Source organism: Lynx rufus, unplaced genomic scaffold (genome assembly GCF_022079265.1).
Source record: "Lynx rufus isolate CCGP_SWC_20201006 ecotype Redwood Valley unplaced genomic scaffold, mLynRuf1.p SCAF_2, whole genome shotgun sequence".
Lineage (NCBI taxonomy): Eukaryota > Metazoa > Chordata > Mammalia > Carnivora > Felidae > Lynx > Lynx rufus.
In genome coordinates, this window is record NW_025814834.1 from 47968594 (window position 1) to 47990893 (window position 22300).

The 22300-nt window shown below is 36.7% G+C and overlaps 1 protein-coding gene across 1 annotated transcript; it reads right to left on the minus strand.

Annotated features, from left to right (window-relative positions):
• Positions 1–605: 605 nt before the first annotated feature.
• Positions 606–21465, minus strand: ZC3H15 (zinc finger CCCH-type containing 15). Its single transcript, XM_047084659.1, has 10 exons — positions 21272–21465; positions 13195–13296; positions 8740–8851; positions 7545–7697; positions 7029–7120; positions 5700–5882; positions 3948–4094; positions 3682–3783; positions 2870–2993; positions 606–1423 (listed from the first exon to the last, which is right to left on the minus strand). The coding sequence occupies exons 1-10, from the start codon at positions 21344–21346 to the stop codon at positions 1233–1235; spliced, it is 1281 nt and encodes a 426-aa protein (XP_046940615.1). The 5' UTR covers positions 21347–21465; the 3' UTR covers positions 606–1232.
• Between the last annotated feature and the right edge of the window lie 835 nt (positions 21466–22300).

Here is a 22300-nt window from a genome sequence, read left to right on the forward strand (position 1 = left end):
GCTCAGGTCATGATCTCATGGTTTGTGGGTTTGAGCCCTGCATAGGGCTCTGTGCTGACAGCTCAGAGCCTGGAACCTGCTTCAGATTCTGTGTCTCCCTGTCTCTCTGCTCCTCCCCCCACTCACACTCTGTCTCTCAAAAATAAACATCAAAAAAAATTATTTTAAATGTATCACCCTAATTTTTCATGGGAACTCAATGACAAAGACCCTCAGCTCAGTTTTTTGGTGGATTTGTTTACATGCTTTCATAGTAATCAAACTTCAGTATATACTACTATAATATCAGCCATCTCCACAATGATGCTAAGCAGTTTTTAGTTCAACTGTAGGGTGATATTTAATTAGGCTGGTATCTATCAATTCAGGAAATTAGACTTGCCTGTAGCATTACCTACAGTCTCTTCTTAAGGCCAAATTCATAACAGTTTACTAAACTCATAGTAGTACTGTCAGTATTCTATACAGTTCCATATCCAGTTAAGAGAATCCTTAAATGTCTGTTCCTTCTGTGGTAACTATAAGAGATAATATTTAATTAAAATCCTTAAGCTACAGGTTTTAAAAAAATATTCATATAAAAACTTAAAAAAAAAAGGACCATATTTGGATTTTAATGTATGATGGTCTTTATTTACAACTTTATTGGCAAAAAAGAAGAGGGAAACATTTAAAACAGTTTAACACAGGGCATTGCAGCTGATTCTGTCAGGTTAAAGAAGTTTCCTTTTATATGTTCATCTAATTGTCCCAAGATATACAATACTGAATCTGCATATGCAGTTTCCTTTATGAAATACAGTGCTCATATTTTAAAGGCAGTCTTTAAAACATATAAATACAAAGAAAATGAAATCACTCATTAAAAACTGCATTAAATGAAAGGTATTTTAAATTTAAATTTATGTTGTTCTTATAATACATGCCCAATGAAAATCAAAAGCTGGAAAAGCAGTTACACTTCCTACTTGAATGGACAGTTACAACAATCATTTTCTGCAATGACCATTATATTTTCAATTTATCATGAACTACTCTGAACTTACTATGAGATGTAGCCAAAGTCAGAAGACAAGACGTAGGGAGAATATTCCTTTTTGGGAGGAGAGTAAGCCCTCCAGAATCAGCATGGGAAATAAACATCCTGTTGAAGAATTCTAGGTGGAAAAAAATTACTGTAGTCAATTTCAACTCATGCCGAGCTGGCTTAATTTTTTCAGACTTGTTTGGTGTCATTCTTCTAAATCAAGTGTGTTTAATTCTTCTTCTAGTTCATCCAAATCTTCCCCAGTAAAAAGATTTTCATCAACAGGAACAGCATCAATGGCTCCATTTTCCTGTCCCTCCCCTTCGTTGTCCTCTTCCAAATCACTTCTTTCACCATTTTCAGCCCTACCTCCGGAAGCTTCACTTAATTTGTTTTCTAAAAATAAATATTGAAATCAATAAGGCCCAGAAACAAAAAACACTATTCCATTAGCAATTGATAGTCACAGACTTGATACTACATTTCTTTTCCTTTTTTCATGAAAGCCTTCCCTAAGATTATTCCACCAAGAACTGATCTTTCTTTTTCTAAGCTTATTTGTGACAATTACCTAGACCTAGTGTAAGGTATGTCTTGTACTATAGACATTTAACTGCTTAACAGTCTATACATTTGAGAACAAGATTTACCTTATACAATTTTGTTTCCTACCTGACCTAGCAATTAGGTTTTAAACGGTCAACTTCCACATATTTTATTTGAATAAATAATTATGGAATCAAAAAATGTTTTAAGCAGCTACTTAGCTTTTGGTTGGGGTAACAGTAGTTAAATCACACTAGTTGTAATGGTGCAAATACATGTGAATCCAAAAACATTTCATCCTGTCATCAAGCTGTGAAAAAAGAACCTAGACTAGGGCTATGCAGCTACTTTTCCTTACAGGCTCGAAAAGACTGAGAAAACAAAAATGCAGTCTTTTTGTGTTCATGACACCAGTATTTACACAAAGATAATTTTTAATAGCCTAATGTAGATTTTAGCTATTTCAAACATCTCTGATCACAAAAATCACAAGGATTATAGCCTTGGAAGTTCTTACAATCATACCTACTGTCACCAAAGTCCTACTTGTAAAAGGAGCAAATCGGTCTCCATACTGGCATTAAGACAATATTGTCTTACAGCACTTGGATCTCAGGAAGGCAAGCCAGTTTTTCAAGTTATAACTTGTATTCCTTTATTGTAAAAATAAGTTTTAGTTTTGCTCTCTCAACCTTTGCCTTGATTAGTACTCTTCCTACCTTTTTCTCTCATACTAACCATGCTGAACTTTCACTTCTCTTCAAACTCTTCAGTCATGGCACTATTACATATGTGCTTATTTTTCTCCTCATTCCTCTTATCATCGCAGTCCTGATGAAAACTGGTACCCTGTTCCTACAACTTCTTCCCTAACAGCAACTGAAGAATTATTTCCAGTTCTCATCCTACTTGATTTTTCTAAAACTTCTTTCTTAATTTTCCTCTGTCCTTCTCAGTGTCTTTCCTAAGCTTTCCCTCTTTTGACTACTCCAGAACACTGAGGTCTGCAGTGTGTTCTAGAATGTTCTCGTATCATGAGATCCCAAACTGATTACCTACATCTCCAAACTCATTTCTGTCCCCTTCTAGTTTCAGTTAATGGCTTCAAAATCCACCCAGTCACCCATTTCTACAGCTTCCACTATTCACTATTTCTATATACAGTCAAACCACACATTTATGTTGCCAGTCTGGTCCCTGCAGGCATCCAAGTTTGCCAGTGTGGTCTAAACTACCCCCTTCCCTCTTTAGACAGAATCCTAGTTCTTCAAATTACACACAAATTAGCATACTTACCATCCTTTTCTGAAGTATATGTGCTGAATCTTTCAAGACTGGCTACAGTAATACCTGTCTCATCTACATCTCTTGGGATATACAGGCTTAAATCTATGTCATTTACACTCACTGAATCATCAACCTTAAAAACACAGAAAAGAAAGTTGTTACTTAGGAGGACAGTTTTCATAAATTACTTGCCTTTTACCTCTGACATTTATCTTAGTGAAACAAAATTTTTGCTAATGCCAAGTGAAAACAAATGACTGACAACTGTCAAAATTCATTCCTTTTTCTAAACTTGAGAAAAAGAAAAGCAATGCCATATTTCAAGCTTCTTCCTCTGACATATAGAATATGATGTTTTTATTTTCAACTCAAAGACAGAAGTCAGAATTTTATACCATACCAAGAATGAATAGTCAGCTACGTTTACCTATAACTAAATGATTCTGCTGTTGTCTCCTGCTTCCTACTCTGTACTTTCTTTTTCAGTATAAAATATTAGAAAACAAACAAATCTTTTTTTTCTTTTAGAGGGAAAATAAAACACATACTTTTTACGGCTAATACATACAGGTACTTAACTATACCAGTCACTGTTCTAATTTATTAAGAATTATAATTTTACTAATCCATTTAATTCTCACAAGTACCTTGCATGTCTCTATTATAGAAGAGTGTGGAGACCTATAGTATAGGTAATTTCTCAGGTTAGAGTCAGGATCTGAACCAATGTCCCAGTGTTGCTACTCTTAACCATGTTACTCTGTTACTTTCTATCGGCTCTCTCCATCAACATGAGCAGAAGTGCCAAAGCTTCCTCTTACCTCATCACCACCTGTTCCCTGGGTGTAACGGGTATCATCTGCTTCCTCATCATCATCATCAACCAGTTCAGGACGAAATTCAAACACTTCACGACCACTAATCTATTCAGGTACACAAACATATCAACTCAGGGCAAATTTCAAACATTTCTTGGTTACTGATTTCAGACATACACATGATTAAGTTACAATAAATTTTGCATGGCACAGAAATTATAAAATGAAAGAAAGAATAAAGAGTCTATTCGGGTGAGTTTGGGACATACCACTAATGCTTTCCCTGCTTTGAAGTCTGCTTTTCTTCTTTCCATATCTTGCTCAAGTTTATCAATCTTTTCTTGTCTTTTTCTTTTCTTCCATGCAAGAAAAGATTCTAGAGTGATTTTGGTAACATTTGGACCTAGGGCAGAACGCTGCAAAGAGAAAAGAGTTGTTTTTTTCCCCCCACCAAATCACCTTTAATAGTATTTAAGAGTTTTCTCTTAATGCAAGTGAGTCTTTTCCTGTGACTGTTAAGACATCAAATTTAGAATAAACTGATTCATTTTCATTTTATGTAGCAATGAGCAAAACGAGTGTCCAGAGAGACATTTTTTTAATGTTTATTTTGAGAAACTTAATGTTTATTTTTTTTAATGTTTATTTTGAGAAAGCACAAACGTGCGTGCGGGCGAGGGAGGAACAAAGAGAGGAAGACAGAATCTCAAGGAGGCTCCATGCTGTAAACACAGAGTCCGATGCAGGGCTCGATCTCACAAACTCTAAGATCATGACCTAAGCTGAAATCAAGAGCTGGATGCTCAGCCGACTGAGCCACCCAGGTGCCCCAGAAAAACAAACATTTCTAAATGCAGTAAAATATATTATCCTGAGCTGGATTTCTTTTCAAAATTGAAAGTGAGGAAAACTTGTCAGGAGAAATTGTTGTAATGTAAATTAACTGATGAAAACAAAAAAATATGAAAAACACTATGACAATACCCAGGTTTCATTTGTGTTCCTCAGGAGATGAGGAAAAAAACTAAGCAAAAACATCATCTCCTCAGAGCCAATAATCAAGTAATAAATGTATGGAAAAATAATACTTGCTGACCATCTGCCAGGTATTTGGTACTGAATGCTTTATACACATATGCTACCACATTGATCTCCACAAATAAGCGAACAGAAAGAGATTGGAAATTTACCAAAGGTTAACAGCTAATATGTTGTAGAACTAGGATACAAACATTCTCAAATATACCTGACTCTGAAGTCTGTATTTTCTATTATAGCATATTGCCTCCGTTGAGACACTAAACAATATGACCATTTAAGAACAAATATATATAATCCCAACCTTAGACATTTATACAACATATTTAGGTTATCCAAAAAAAAGGGAAAACTGGACATAATTTGAAATATCCAACCCTAAATCTAGAATTTCCAATAATCTCAACATTTTCCTGTCACTCCCAAAAGCCATATCTAACTCAGTAGCCGTGTCTACTATTTCATGGAGTAAACCTCTTTTGTGCTGAGCCAGAAATGAATAGCGGAAGATTCTCTTCAATGAGACATATTCCCCTCTATCAACACAGTGAGTGCTTTCAGTCCAGGAATGATGAAAAAACATGAACTGAAAAACTGTAGAAGTTGTCTCCTTTAACACGTTTGATTAGTAAAATAGCTAAAGAATAAGACCTCAGGAAAAACATCTAAAACTTCAAGTTCAATCTGAATATTATTTTAATGAATATACTAGTATATCAATCTTACAGAAAGAATTTATTTGATAAGCCAATAGCATTAGAAGTTATTTTATAATCCCCAAATTAATGTCATGATGGGCTAACGATTATGGCTAGGTTTACATTTTAGACATACAAAAAAAACTAAATAAAAAGTAAGGCAACTTTGGGAAAAGGTCATTTTTTTTCCCCCTTTCATAACATGCTAATGCCCCCAAGTGGTAAATATTATAATTTCCCAATAAATACTGCTTTAGTTTCATATCATGAAAAAATTCTAGTTACCTCTCTTTCAATTAGATCTTCTAATGAAATTTCATCTTCTTTCTCTTCTTTTTTTTTATCTTTTTTCAATACAAATCCAGGAGGAAGTGCATGACGATACATGCAAATATCACCACCTCCAGGGCATACCCAAAACCAGCCATATTTGTTGTTTTCAATAGCTTCAAGGAAATGCTTGCACACCTATAGAGACAATAATATTCACCAGTAGTGGCTCAGCGTAGTCCATTTCCAAGGTAAATGCTGAAGTTTATGGAACAAGTACATTCTGATTCACATCCTTATGCTACTCACTTATGTACAGAGCACACTTTGTGCAGAAATGTACATATAATCTTAAAATTCTTAATACAATGGCAAACTCCCTTTAGAGAGGATCTACATAAAATTTTCAACGCTGTTCCAAATTCTGTATTATACAAAAGGACATGTCTCAGTTTAGCCTTTGTAAATATACACCCAGTCTGATTTTTAAAGACGTGAAAAAATATAAATGGTTATAAAAAACTAAAACCAATGATTTTGTTTTGGCTTGATCCTTCTTAAAAACTAATTACGTGCAGTAATGATACATTATTTGAATTATTTGAAATTATAGGCAATTTCTCACATCTATGAAGAAAGGAAGCAAGGTACAAAAGGAACAACAAAGGATACAACTGTATTGAAGCCTCATGTAATAAACTTCAGAAATAAGAAAAACTGACTAACAAACAATACTCTTTTCCCGAAAAAATACAACAGATATAAGTTAAACTAGTATTCAGAAATTTTCTAGCACACCACAGTTTTTCACCATAACCTCCCTACAGATAAATATATGGACATGAATGGAAGGTCTGAGAAACAGGCACCGATTTTTAAAAGTACATTTCCTGGAATACTAGAGCCATTACCTACCCAAAGCTCATTCTGCAATTCATAATGTCACAATATTTTCAATCTTCTTGATTTAAAGTCTACCTACCACTAAAACAGAGTGTTTATCAATTCTCCTTCCATTCATTTTGCACAAAAAAATAAGGAAAGAATTCTTATCTGAATATGTAATTGTATTCATCCATATTTGATAGAAAGTAAAATCACCTTAAAAAATGGTATTTGAAGACTTTAGTCACATGGTTTTCAAAGGTTACTTTTGAATTAAGAATCTAATTTTATATAACTTACACTTGTAAATTCCAAAAACAAAGCTTGATGCACTTTATCTTTATCAAAAGATCCAATAATTTAAAAAATAATCCAGTAGAAAATGGCAGCAAATACCTTGCCACATAATTCTCCCTAATGATAAATATCACAGCAACTCAATTCAAGAAAAGGACATACTATTTGAGTTTTTGGTTTTTTCTTTTCCGCCTCACCGTGCTTCTTGTTCACTACTTCTTCCAGTTTTTTCTCATCCCAATTATCCATAGTATCTAAATAAAAAGAGATATGAAAACTAAATACTATAATTTTATCTGTTTCCAAAACATATTGCATATCTCCTTAAACAGGAAAACTGTATCATAAGACTTATGACCTAACACATTTTCTTTAAATTATGCCATAGGTAGGAATAAACAGTGTTATGAAATTATTCACCAAAACCCTACGTAGTTTAGACAAGTAAGAAGGTGGTACTGGAAGAGAGGGTGAGAAAAATTCAAAATTCATTTAATCAAGGACATAATGCTATAAATTCAGGCTTTATGGAAAACAATTTTATCTATCTATCTATCTATCTATCTATCTATCTATCTATACAAACACAGCCCTCATAAAGACCAAAATATTCTTCAAGTACTAAATATCTTGGTAACAACCAAAAGATAGTTTTAAGAAAAGGTCTTTAAAAAATACCTTTTTCAAGTTCTTCATCTCTTGCATCAATGTAAACACTTCGCTTCTCACACTTTCTCTCCAGAGTCAAGTCATGAGAGAACTTACATTTATCTCCTTTAGTACACTGTCCTTGCTTAAAAAATGCACACACCACAGACTTGGGATCTGCACCTATGTCAAATGGCACACGATATTTGTATTACAATCTGCCAGATCACAAAGTATAGCTTCTATCTGAGATATAATTACTGTTGGTGAACTGGTTATTTTTCTATTCACTGATGTGAGAGGAAAATACCACTTACAAGTGACTGTTAAGACATTTCTTTAAAGTCCCTTCTACAGCGTTTCATATCTGTATTTGTTTCTTTTATTCTTACCGTTCTTACTCTTATTTCCAGGGGTGGGAAACCAAACAAACTCCTACACATTCCACAGTCATTGTCTAGTTGGAGTCAATGAAGCAGAGGCAAAAAGAGAAATATACATGGAGGTATACTGCCAAGAGTTTAGAACTTACAATTTATAGAACCATAGGTTTGCCTTGGCCACCACCAAAGAATGGATATTATAAATCAATTAGTGGACTGTCTAATCCTTAATTTTGCCTTAAGTGGGGGGCTAGTAGCTGGAGTTATAGTTGTACAATCACATAGCTGAGCAGATAAACAAAGGACTCATAAAAAAGTCACTGATACAGATTTTGACAAAGGAAGGATCATTTCCATAGCAGACACATCAGCTTATAATCTGAAGAAAATAGACATTAAAACAAATTGACTTTTTTTTTTAATTGAAGTATAGTTGATAACACAATGTTACATTAGTTTCAGGAGTACAACCCAGTGATTTGACAAGTCTGTATGCTATGCTCACCACAAGTATAGCTGCCATCTGTCACCATGCAACACCATTACAATACCACTGACTACACTCCCTATGTTGTACCTGTTATCTCCATGACTTATTCATTCCATAAATGGAAGCCTGTACCTCCCACTCCCCTTCACCCTTTTGCCCATCGCCCCCTAGTCCCTTTCCCTCTAGCAACCATCAGTTTGTTCTCTGTAATTTATGGGTCTGTTTCTGCTATTTTTTTTTTGTCTGTGTATTCATAAAATAAATTAAGAGTTTTTAACTATGAATATTTGATTTGATATTATTGATATTGATATTATTTGATAAAAATAATACCCTCACATTTAAAGTTTACCTTTACTTATTTTTTGAGCAGCAACTACAGGTTTGAACAGCTCATTTAGTTCTTGCAATTCTTTCTTCTTGTCATCTTTCTTCAACTTCTTTTCAGCCTCACTTTGTGCTACCTATAATATTCCCAGGTATAATATGTAATTTGATTTCATATAATAAAATTGTTTTCACTATACAATAGTACATTATAACAAAACATTCACGCATGTACACGTACATAGTCCTTACCTCTTAGTATCAGTGTTACAATGGCTTTTCGTATATATTAAATAGTGTGGTTAAACTTTTAAACGAAACTGCAAGATTTTATATCAGTTGACTTTTAAAAAAATTTATAAATGGTACCATGCCAAGTAAAAAGCATATTCAAAAGCTTACAGCAATAAGCATTTATTAAGCATTTGCTACATGCCCAGCTTTTTTAGTAAATGGTTCTCACCTGGGGTTTTCTTATGACAACCACCCACTCCCCAGAAACATGTGGGTGCGTTTTGAAGATCAGAAATGCCAACATTAGGAAATGCGCAGTCCCACGCAATAAAGAACTGTACCACCCAAAATACCTACAGTACCCTTGTGGGAAAACACTGAGCTAGGTCAATGTGGGAGATTAAACAAAACAAATATGACATATGACACAGTCCCAGGCACACGATTTACATACCTAATATGATTAGAGGATTCATCCAAATATTTATATGTCAGGTCCTATGTTAGATGACAGGGAATACAAAGATGAAAAGATAAAGATGCTTATTTAAAGAAGCTCAGAATTTAGTGGGAAGACAGACATGTCAACAACTATAATATAATATGTGGTTCTCTGGGAACAAGGAATGCCTACCTACATGCCTATAAAAATCAGACTGAGCTAATACTTTATGGATGAATTCTTCTGATGAGCAAGGAAAGGAATGCAGAGAGAGCCAGCCAATGCAAAGATACAGGGACCAGAAGGAACAGGGTATGAGAAACATCAATGAAAAGTTTGGACTGTATCAGTAGGTGACAGGGAAAATTCAAAGGCTTAAAGTAAGTCAATGACATAATCAGACTGTGTTTTATAAAGATCACAATGGCAACTGTGTGAAAAGTGGACTAGAAGGAGCCAAAGAATGGCAAGGAAAATTAGGAGGCTAATGCAACTGCTGTAGGCAAGAAAACACAAGAGCTTAACATAGACATTAGTAGCAAGGATGCAGAAAAGATGAGAGAAGTGAGAGAGAGAGCTCTGAAAGAGGCAGAACTGACACTACTAAGTGACTGACTAGATATAAAATGCAAGCTAGAGGGTGGAGTCTAGAATTATTACATTTATGGTTAGTGCTGTTAAACGAGACAGGGAATACAAGAGGAACAGGTTTCAGGGTAGAAATTAGAGATGAGCTCAGTTTTAGACATACTGAGTACGAGATGCTTACAGAGCATCTGGATAGAGCTAATACTCAGAAGGCAAGTGGACATGGATCTTGGTATCTGGAGAGAGGGTCTGCTTTAAAATAAAAATTTTAGAAACAGCTTATAGATAATTAAAACTTTAGGGTATATGAGATAGGACAGCATGAAGAAGTGACAAGGAAAAAAAAGTGACAAGAGCACAGTTCCCTGAAGAATACCAATATTAAATGAGGCAACAGAACCTTAAAAAGCCTACAAAAGGGTCCAAGAAACATCAAAGAAATAGATAGAAATCCAGCACAAAGAAGTATTCATGGAAGAAGAAATTTTAGGAAGGGAATGACTAAATGCTAGGTTAAAGACATCCCAAATCCTGACTTTGATGATGTGATGGGATGTGTTTAAACAGAAAAATTGTAAACCATTTTTTAAAAAGAAAAAATTTAAGTCATTTTATCTTAATGAAAATATCTTTTGCTCACTAGGCACATGTCTAACATTTATGGGGCCTAGAGCAAGAGTACAACGGAGGCTTCATAAACCATTTTTGTAAGTTAGAATATTTGTGAGTTAGAAATCAAGCTAATGCTAAACAAAGTATGGTTTATACCTGTTTAAGAAATATACCTTGTGACCTGGAAGGACAGGTTCAAATTTAAAATGCTCAGGTTCCATGGAGTTCTACACTGGAGCATGGCAGTAAAGCAGCAGTCAACGCCTTCCTCCTCCTCCTCTTCCCACCCTGAATTTCATCCCATCATGTAAGTGCATGAAGGTGGAAGGTATGGGGTAGGATATGGTGTGGATTCAGGCTCTGTCCACACTCCTAGCACACACCTTTCTTTTGTCATACATGTGTCACTGAAGTGAACACATACCCTACCTTTGACTACTTCAGGCATATGTGCTACTTGGCAGCACAGGGTACTCTAAGATAAACATGGGTAACATGACCTCTGCAGGCCCTGAACTATTGTGTAGAGAGATGGTACAAATTCCCTTGACCTCACTGACTCCTTGCCTGTGGGAGAGCTATGTCTGGAGGCGAAAGAGTAGGGTCATCCTCTGCAACACAAGGCCTACAGTAGGGTGCCTACTGCCTGGCTCTAACAGCAGGACTGCTGCTCATTTCACAGATAAAAGCCCAGGTACCCAAGAAATAATCAAAAAATATAATCCTGAATGTACTACAAATCCCAATTACCACCACCACGAATGTTATGACTTTCTCAGGTCTATGAAATATAAAATTACCAGTCAATATACTTCCCACAAGTGAAAATATGGAGAGCAGAATAGGATTGAAAAAAGGGATAAGGGAAGAAAAGTGAATTATTTCCACACACCTGTATTACACCAGAAGATTTATGTTATGTTCTCATTTAACCACCATAGGAACCTTACAAGGGTAAGTGCCCTTCCACTGTACACATTAAGACCAGTGTTGCTAAATAACTTGAGATCATATAACAAAGAAGATAGGGGAATTCATACCCAAATTGATCTGACTCCAAGATCTCAGCATGAGTTTTTATTAAACCAGGCTACTAAATTAGCACCATGGAAGATTAGTAGTTTTTGGCTGTGTCTCTATGTTGGAGGCACTAATTTAAAGAGATAATCTGAGTGACAGAAATTTGTTTCAGACTGGGATCACAAATATATATTCTGATATCACAGATGAAAAGAAAAGTATTTCCAAAAGTTAAGAAAAAGGACAGAGTGGTGAAAAAAGTACATTTTAAAAGTAAAGATGCAGGTCTGTAGAATCTTAAATTCAAGAAAGTGAAAGATTTAAATAACTTGAAGAAAAGGGACTAACTTTTTTTGAATGCACTGCCAATAGATAAAATTATTTCAAAATCATATGAAGAATAAATGCCTAAGGTAGCCAAGAAAAATATAAAAGGAGTAACATCTGGGGGAAAGGACTCCCTTTAATATCTAATAGAATATGTTAGTAGGCCACAAGAATCAAAATCAATGTGACACTAGTTTATGGACATATAATAAATAGAACATAAAAGAGAATCCAGAAATGGATCCTAACATATTTGAGACTTTACTATATGTCAATAGTAGTATCTCAATTCAGTGGTAAATGATGCTGGTATGAGTGCCTATTCATTTGAAAGAAAATTAACTTTGTGACATAAAAATTTATGACAAATTATAGACTGTAAGAAAACATACATGAACTAGTAGTGCAGATTATTTAAAAAATCTAGACATATCTAACAATACAAAAAGTAAAAATTGTTGTATAGCAGATATAATAGAAACATCACAAATTATCTGTAATGCAGACATAAAATGTCTCTCATAAATGACAAGAAAAAGACATCCAGAAAAGTAAAGGATATGAATAGACAAGTCAGAAAAGTACAAACCCAGACAGTCAACAACCATATGAAAAGATACTCAAACAAAACAAAAACATACCAAACCAAACCAAAAGATACTCAAACTCCTAGTAGTGAGGGAAACAAAGTAAAAATGAGATCTCATTTTATACTTACCAGATTGGAAAACCTTAAAAAGAACTTTAGTATCTATAACTCATGTACTGAAAATGAAAATGTGAAGTATTACAATCTCTACAGAAAGGGACCTAATTTATTAAATTAGAAATCCATTTCCTTTGGAAGAAAAAATGAAATCCATTTCCCTTGATCTAGAAATGTGTCATAGATAATTTACGCCACAGAAAAAAAAGCACAAATGTCTATAAGAACACATGTACAAGGATACTTATTGCAGAATTGTTCTTAGTGTCAAAACACTGGAAACAAAGAGATCATTTATAAATAGTTGAAACAGATGGATATAGTACATCCACATCCTAGAACAGTACGCAGCCATTAGAATAAATTAGAGCTATATCAGAATGGCTTGGAGGAATATCTAAGAGGTATTGCTGAGTAACAAAGGGAAGATGCAGAAAAGTTTTAGAGGAGGATTACATTTTGAAATACAATTACCATGCCAAATACTTTTATCTGTAACAGACGCCTTATTACATTCGTATGAAGAAAATGCAGAAATTTAAGTTATTTACCTGACGTGGATTTTGTTGACCAAACTTAACTTGGTGAGTGACAGCCTTGATAAATTTCTGTTGCTTTGCTCCTTTCTTATTCTTTAGACCAAAAGTTTTATCCTGAATGAAAAAGAGTACAGAAATAACTTAGCAATTTATATTATTTTTTATCTGTTTTTTTTTCAGTCATATCTAAAAGTCATTCTTTCATTTAATTATTGGTAAGAAAACTATTCCTTCTTATGCTATATAGACATGCAAAACGCTAAAACATCAAGTCAAGGCAACATATGACCCAGGATTCTTTACAATTTAATACATACTTATCATTACTAAACCTGTTACTCTATGATGCTTTTTCCAAAGTCTGTTTCTGAATATAAATTCTGGATGTGCAGAATTGTGATACATGACAAGATGACCTACAGTCAAGTAAGTTTAGGAAAATGCTTGGTTAACAGTATTTTTAATTCTTAAGTGTACAATATCTTAGAGCCTTTACCAGAAGGGATATAGTTAGGAGCAATTCCACATCTTATTTTACCTCAGAATGCATTCTTCTCAGAGTATCCTATAGGATTATGTAGTGCTGAACACATTTTGGGAAATACTGCATAAGATACATTAAGTTCTGCACTGTTTTGTTCTGTTTTGGTAAGTTATCTTTTCAAAACAACTTTTTTTAAGTTTATTTTTAGTAATCTCTACACCCAATGTGGGGCTCAAACTAACAACCCCACAATCAAGAGTTGCATGCTGAGCCAGCCAGGAGACCTTCAAAACAGTTAAATTTATAGAACTCAAATTACTGAAACGTACACATTCCTAGCTGTTGTTAATATGGAAATACTAAAATTGAGGTATACCTAACTAAAAGCGATACCTTATTTAAATTTGGAATATTAATATAGTAATTTGTGAAAGCTATTAATATGATAGCAGCTATCACATATGGAATGCTTATTATGTGCAAGGCACTAATGATCTTTGGCTATCTATTCATAAGCATTTAGTACAAAAACATTCAGAAGCCACTCTACAAGTCTGAGTGTGTATTTGAGTAGGTATAAGCTAAGGAATGCCATGGAGTGCCAGAAACCACCAGAATCTTGGAAGACCCAAGAAAAGATGTTTTCCTAGAGCTTTGAGAGGGAGTATGACCCTGTTTACACCTTGATTTTAGACTTCTAGCTTCCACATCTGTGAGAAAATAAGTTTCTGTTGTTTTAAGTCACCCAGTTTGTGGCAATTTGTTACAGCAGCCCTAGGAAACTAATACAGGAGGCTTGCTGTGTGGGTTCCATCCTTAGATGAATGGGTGGCAAGGCTGTCAGGAAATCACCAAATACTGGTATCTGAAGTCTTTTTTTTTTTTTTTAAATGGCTTTTCTGTTTCTCAGAAGGATCCTCTGCCTAGGAGTGCATTAAGCCTGACTAAAGATCTTGAGAAGAGAGCAGGTGAGAGAGAGTGTCTCTTAGCTCATTTCACTGCACAGACTCCTTTCAGTCTCATATTTCAACCACCCCCACTCCTACTCTCTCCTCTACCTCCTTTGTGCCTAGAGTTCCAGAAACAGAGGCTTCTTGATTTATTCCACCCCTGATTTCTCATTGGGAAAATTATCTGGCTTAGTCTTCGTAGATAAGAACCATCAGCTACTTCTAAGACTTGTAACCCTCAGTTTCCAGCCTCTCATCTTCTGCATTAACCAGTGCCTCCCATTATTGAGTTTTTCCAGAATTCTGCAGAGCAAATCCACTTGGTTCTTAATGACACAATCCTAGGTGGCACTCAGGCCTGAATGCTCTGTTCTACTGAGCCAGTTACCCACTTATCCATACACTACCAAACTTTGTAGGTTGAGGTTGAAATAGAAGTTTAATTTGTTTTAGTGTTTATTTTTTAGAGAGAGAGAGAGTGAGAAAGCGCATGCAAGTGGGGAAGGGGCAGAGAGAGAGAGGGAGACACAGGATCTCAAGCAGGCTCTACACTCAGGGCAGAGAGCCCGAAGCAGACCTGAACTCACAAGCCATGAGGATCGTGACCTGAGCCAAAGTTGAACACTTAAACAATTGAGCCACCCTGGTACCCCTAGATGTTTAATTTTAAAATGGAGTTTGCATCTCTTTCTCATTCTCGGTTATGGGTGGGTTTGAAAAAGGAAGAAGAGGCAAAAAGGTCTTTACTTTTGAAAGGGACCTGAGACCCTCTGAGAGGAATTTAGTCTGAAATAAATGGACTATTTTGAAGCCTTTATTTTGGTATTATTTCTGAGGAAAGGGACAAGATAATAGGAAGAAAGTATTATAGGTAAAGAATACCTATGTGGACAAGTTGGAAAAGAACAACAGTATTGATAGGATTAGTATGTGAAGACATTCCAACACAACATAACTTTGCAGAATCTCAGAATCAATAAAATAGATCAGTGTTCTTAAGACTACAAGATGAAGAGGGGTTTAGCTCTACAAAGTTCTCTTTTTATTCATTCATCACATCTATATCCATCCATATATCAAAATCTCACTTTCCCCTACTTAAATTTCTATTCTCGTGTTTTAATATCCCATATTACAAAATTCTACATGAATTTTCTATAACCTATGTATATATAAAAAAAAGATAGAAGGTGGGGAGCCTGAGTGGCTCAATTGGTTAAGTGCCCAACTTCGGCTCAGGTCATGATCTCATGGTTCTTGAGTTCAAGCCTCGCATTGGGCTCTGTGCTGACAGCTCAGAGCCTGGAGCCCGCTTCAGATTCTGTGTCTCTCTCTACCTGCTCTCCGCAGCTTGCACTCTGTCTCTTGCATTGTCGCAAAAATAAAAAAAACATTAAAAAAAATTTTTTTTTAAAAAGAAGGGACATACAAGCTGAAATTGAGTTTTTTAATGGCTGGTTTTCCTTGTTTTTAGGTAAGAAAATTTAACATTCAATTCAGTAAGAAGAAAAGATGGTCAAGTATAATGTGACATATGAAGAGAGGTGAGGACATACATCAACTAGTGTGAAATGCCATACTTTCCTTTTACAAAAAGTGAGCTCTCATGGGGGGCAGGGAAGATGGAAAACCCTAGATAAAAAGAAATCAGTATCAAAAGTGCAACAGCATCTACATATGCCTTGCCAGAGAAAAGCATAACTGGAGTTCAAACCATGCCCCAAACGTTAACAACAGAAAATGAACAAACTATGAATAAACAAGGCCAAATATCAAGGCAGATACTGACATATAAAGATTTAGGAAAGACTAAAGTCCTCTAAGGGGACTTGACCAGCTAGAAAGAAGTACTCATGACAACAGATTCTGGTGGAGGTATATAAGCTCCAGATCCCTGAAGAAAAACAGTTTTTCAGGTTTAATTACACTGCTTTAGCACATAATTAACCAGCCTAAGAGATAATGAATGAGTTGTGTTTTTAAAGTCTCTAATTAGGTTGGAGCTCAGAAATTATTTTTTCCACGGAGACAGGGGACACATCCATTTAGCATTCATGAAACCTAAACACCTCAATATTATTTTACTGAATCCTCTTAACGATTCTATGATGTACTATTATCTCACTCCGTAAATGCGGATACTGAAGCTCAGAAATCTTCAATAATTCTTCTTAAGTCAGACTGTATAGTGTGACGATTTATGAGTTCTGGACTCAGACTTCCAAAGTTCTAATCTCAAACAAAACTAGGGAAATTACCTTCTTTGCCACAGTTTTCTTATTTATAAAGTGGGTCTCACTCTAACCTCTTAGGATTGTTATGAAAGTTAAAAGATTCACTATAAAGAAGTCGTATAGCACACTGGTTAACAGTAAGGACTCTGCAGCCAGACCTACAGGGTTGAAATCCTGGCTCTGCCAATGGCCAGTTTAGTAACCTTGGGCAAACTGCTTAATCTCTGTTCCTGTTTCCCCAATTATAAAAAGGTTAATAATACTTATCTTACTGAGAGAATTAAAGAAGCTGCATAAGTTTATCACTTGTAGATGGCTGTCTTCTCTCCTTTCTCCAACACATTGATAACTATGTCTGGCTCAGTAAGAGTTAACTATTAAGTGACACAGATGACATGCGAACCAAGGTATATTTGACTCCAAGCAAAGTCTTTGTTCTTCCCACTGTGAAAAACTATTTCCCAGAGAAACCTAATTAGGTTATTGTGCAGGTTGGTACAAAAAAAGCTTTCTGAATACCACATTGTTGATCTGGGATATCAACAACACCTAGTGAAAATAGAATGGTTTATAATTTGGAATACTTTAAAAGGACTTTCTCCCTTTTTCTTGAATTTAGGACAAACACTAACCTGAAGATTATCCTGGATTTGGGGGTCTGGGGGATATGAGACAGGAAGACTGGAGGTTACAATCAAATCCAAATCATGGTTAAAATAAAACAAATAGTCCTCACTGGATCAATAAGGCCCCAAAAGTTAGGTTATAAGGAAGGAACAGTGTGTGTAGGTGTCTGTGTGCGTGTTTCAGATTTGGGAAACTGAATACAAAGGAGTTTAGAAAACAGGTAGTATTTCTTAAAAAAGGATGGCTCCCTGAGGATCCACAGCCTTAACATTCAGTGAACTCCAGACTTCATTTAAAACTAACCCTTTCTGGGGCATCTGGGTGGCTCAGTTGGTTAAGCATCTGACTTTGGCTCAGGTCATGACTTCAAGGTTCATGGCTTAGAGTCCTGCATCGGGCTTTGTGCTAACAGCTCAGAGCCTGGAGCCTGCTTCAGATTCTGTGTCTCCCTCTCTCTGCTCCTCCCCTGCTCACACTCTGTGTTGTCTCTCTCTCAAAAATAAATAAACATTAAAAAAAACTGAGCCTTCTTCCCTTTCCCACCTTATTATATATTCATGCTTCTTTTACAGCCAGCCTCCACTCCTTAAACAAGATATCTGAAAAAAGGAAGGGCTTGGGAAAGCAGGTCAATACCGACTAGTGCTCCAAGATAACTGTGGTCTACCTTTTGGGTCACTAGAGTAAATAGAGGCTAGCAGGCTAGCATTGTTTTATTTCATTAATTGGTCACGTTCACCCACTGCCGCCCCCCCCCCCAGTACTTACTGTCTAATGTATTTTTGTTGTCCATTCATACAAGAGATATTCTGCAGCTGGTTAATCTAGCTTCAAGTAATCAACAGTTGATTTGGACTTAAGTTTTTCATTGGCAACCAATCATTTCTCTTGCTCCATCCTTCACACATCTAGATCCCATCTCTATAGGTGTCTTATTACTACTTCCTTGCTGCTACAAGTCCTTGGCTGGATATCCTTTATTTACTTGTCCCAAACACAAAGATTATTTCTCTCTTTCCATAATCAAACCCTTTATTTCTCAAAGCTGACTTCAGTTTAATAAATGTTAGCTGTAAGAAAGCAAATGCTATATGCCATTTGGGACAACTGCATGAATGTCTAACAGAACCATAACCTTTTCGATATACTCATTTCAGAAAAAAATACCTATTAATCTAAATGAATTCATAAATTTTGGGAGGTTTAAAGAAGGAAAGAAAAAATGTAGGCAATAGAAAGAAATTATTTCAAGTGACAGAAAGTAAGCCCTGTACAGACAGTATAGGTCAGTCTGATTATTTCTCCTAACTAGTTCTTATTTATAATACTAATAAATAATAGTAGCTGCCATTTATTGGGTATGTATCATATGTCAGGTATTTTACATGTCATCTCATTTAACCCATGAATCATATAACTCTGTAATACAGAAATTCACTCCATTTTGCTGATGAGAGGTACATCAGTTTTAGCTCCGGATAATCAATTTTTTTTTCAACGTTTATTTATTTTTGGGACAGAGAGAGACAGAGCATGAACAGGGGAGGGGCAGAGAGAGAGGAAGACACAGAATCGGAAACAGGCCCCAGGCTCCGAGCCATCAGCCCAGAGCCTGACGCGGGGCTCGAACTCACGGACCGCGAGATCGTGACCTGGCTGAAGTCGGACGCTTAACCGACTGCGCCACCCAGGCGCCCCCGGATAATCAATTTTTATCCTTAACCCCATGCACTAACCATCAAGACATGCTAGGGCTTTAGCAAAGTTAAAAAAAAAACAAAACAAAAAAACAAAAGGCACCTATTATAGTATTTAACAAAAAGGAATATATTATTTCCTAACTAGGCTGGGTAACAGAATTTTCTCTATAAATCCAGTTTTACAACAAATGATAAAACTTAACACTAATTCACAGTATTGTTGTACCTCTCAAGTGGTAGTAAATATCCATGCAACACACTTCCATCTGCAAAACCTTACATCCATTAAAATAAAAAAAATTTTAAAAAGGTGCTCATCATTTATGATAAATGAGAGTGGGGGGGACAGGCTAAGTTCACCACTCTGTTAGGGTTTTTTTTGTCAGTTAAAGAATGAAAGAATGCAACTGTCTTAATTTTGTTTTTTTCTTTGGCTAAGTCTTCATTAATGAAACTAAGGCTGCTTCCTCTTTACCTTAAGAATAACCTTGTACAAGATGAACAAAGCCATTATCGACATTCTTAGTTGATAAATACTATCAATGACTTTCATTCACAATTACTTAAAACAAAAATACTCCTACCAATTACAAATGAAACAAATAACTTCATAGAGTTAAAGCTCAATAATACATGAGGTACTTTGTCAGGTAACATTTAATTTCTTATCTACAAGGAAATTTCACTTTGTATCATGTTAATTCATTCTCAGTAAAGAAAACTTACAAGTAAAATGTCATCCCTAAAATATCCTTGGTTTACACAGCACTGAATGCTAGCAGATCACCATTCCCAGGGATCTACTTAAGTGCCAGTAGTCCAGATTGTTCAAAACGATAATACTAGACACAGATGTGAAGATGACAGTCAGTCTGCCTTTAAAGTTCTGGCTATGTTGCTTCCTCACAGTTCTAAATAGTACAAATTGGCAATTAGAATACAGGTTCTGCTTCAGAATTGGAACTTGGCCAAGATTACTAGAATTCTTTATAGGCAGGTTAAACCAGCAACGTTAAAAATTATGTGAAAAGAAACAAACACAAGTACTGATTAAGTTTATACTATGCAGCCCTGAGCGCTTTCATTGCTATTTTTCACGGCTGTAAATACCAAATATTAAAAATAGTAAACATTTATAAATAAACTTATCATTTCAAAACACCCAACAGGCATTTTGGTCGGGCTGTAGTAAAAAGTAACGATTCCACAAAGACTGTCCATTATTCCGGTATACCACACGCAGAAAAATGGTCATTTTTTTTTTTCCAATTACATCCAAAGCTCAGGAAGAACTACTTAAAATTCACTGATGGTTCACTCTCTTCAGAAACTCACTAGCAGTCGTTGGAAGGCAAATACAACACATTCAAGAACGTCAACAGTATTCTCTGCCATTAAAGAGCTATATAGGTTCAGTGCGCTAAATGAATATATATAATAAATTCAGATACGACACAACACAGCCAGTGACATTGAAACGTAATCTCTTCAAGCACTGTCGATGTAATTTACAACGTATACATCAAGAGCTATGTACAAATCGGTGGGCTGCGACCTTAAAGAAACCTCCACTCTCTATGCAACTTGTACCAGTTTAGAAATGGATCGGAAAACCACGAAATGGTAATTTGTTGGCTCGAAAGAAGTAACTAGTACTCCTAAGTGTTAGGTAAAAAAAAGAACACAAAGCTCGTCCTGAGCCGGCCTGCTAGAAGGAGTCTAGCCCGACCCCATTCAGCGTACTTTTTAAAAACACAAGCCTAGAAACGTCTTCAATTTTAAGGACTGGAGGACAAAATCCCTGAAGCGGGCACTGGAGTGGGGGTGCCCTCTTGAACCGGGGTCGGCGAAGGCGGGCGTGTGGGCGGAGAAGCAAAGCAAAGGCTGGGTGCGGGGGCGCCAGCAGCGTCACTATAGCGATGAGAGGTAGCGAGCTTCATCACGGGGCTGGAGAAGGGGCAGTGGGCTACACAGAGCCAAACAGAGAGACACGTCGCCCCGGAAGACGCGAGCAGGAGCCATGGAGCGGGGGACCAGGAGGCTGCTTCCCTGAGGGCTCGCAGCATGAGTGGGGGAGGGGGGGTGGGTACTCACTTCAATAATCTTCTCCTTCTTTTTCTGCTCCGCCTTTTTGCTGCCCCCGGCCTGAGCCTGTTTCTTGGGGGGCATTGCGGAGAGAGGTGGCACCGGCCAGACTTAAGCGCAGCTGGACACCGTCAGGGGATCTGGCCCCGCGGCAGGAGGAAGAGGACACGGGCCTCCGTCGCCGCCGCACCGCACGGAAAGCGAGGCGCTCACTCACCACAGAAATGCGGCCTTTGCGACAGGTCGGTGCCGCAGAGCATGGTGGGTAGCGAGGAGCGGAGCCCGGAAGTGGAGCTGCGCGTGCGCTTGTGCCGCGGCAGGCCTGGAGGGGGCAGGGAAGGGACGTGGGAAAATGACTTGGCGTCACTTGTGATGTCGCTCATCCACCTGGCTCTCTAGGTTGTGGCAGGCCTCAGGATCAGTGGGGCGAGCTGGTTGGTGCCGGCTGCGCTTGGGTCCTTCCTTCGCGTTCTTTTTCGCTGAAGACGGGAGATTCTTTTATCCTGCTTGCTCGGTTAATGGTCGCCCTTATTGTCTCTATCCTGAATGATCACCGAGCAGCCACCAAAACTCAGGGCCAAACTATGCAGTTACTTTCTTCTCGTGCACAGATGGAACAGGGCCAGTCGGCCGGCGAGCACAGCATGCTTCAGGTTCCTGTGAAGGTTTATAAAGAAATGAAAAAGTTTCATTTGAAGGGCGCCAGGAGTAACCTCCCAGAGAAGGGGAACTTGAAATCTTTTGATGTCCAATACTTATCAAGTTATTTTCAGATTTTAGGAAAGTGCCTAGATGAAACCTAAAAACCCAAATTTAATGTGAAATTAACCAAACGTAGTTTGTGTGTGAAGAGCACATCTCAACAGCTTTCATGAAGTGCTTGAAAGTCTGGGAACTACTGGGAACACTGCACACATTATTTTATTTAGTTATTACAAGGAATTTGAGGTAGGAATTGTTACTATTTGCATTTTATAGATGAAGTACAGAAAGGAAGGCACATGCCCAAGGTCATAGTAAAGGCTGAGACAGGGATTT

Excerpts from the sequence above, each read along its gene's own strand:
- ZC3H15 (XM_047084659.1), bottom strand. The coding sequence starts at position 21,346 with ATGCCCCCCAAGAAACAGGCTCAGGCCGGGGGCAGCAAAAAGGCGGAG. Across the intron at positions 7,121-7,544 it reads AGATGAAGAACTTGAAAAAG|ATACTATGGATAATTGGGAT; the intron begins GTATTTTTTAAA and ends CTTTTTATTTAG. Across the intron at positions 1,424-2,869 it reads ATATACTTCAGAAAAGGATG|AAAACAAATTAAGTGAAGCT; the intron begins GTAAGTATGCTA and ends ATTTATTTTTAG.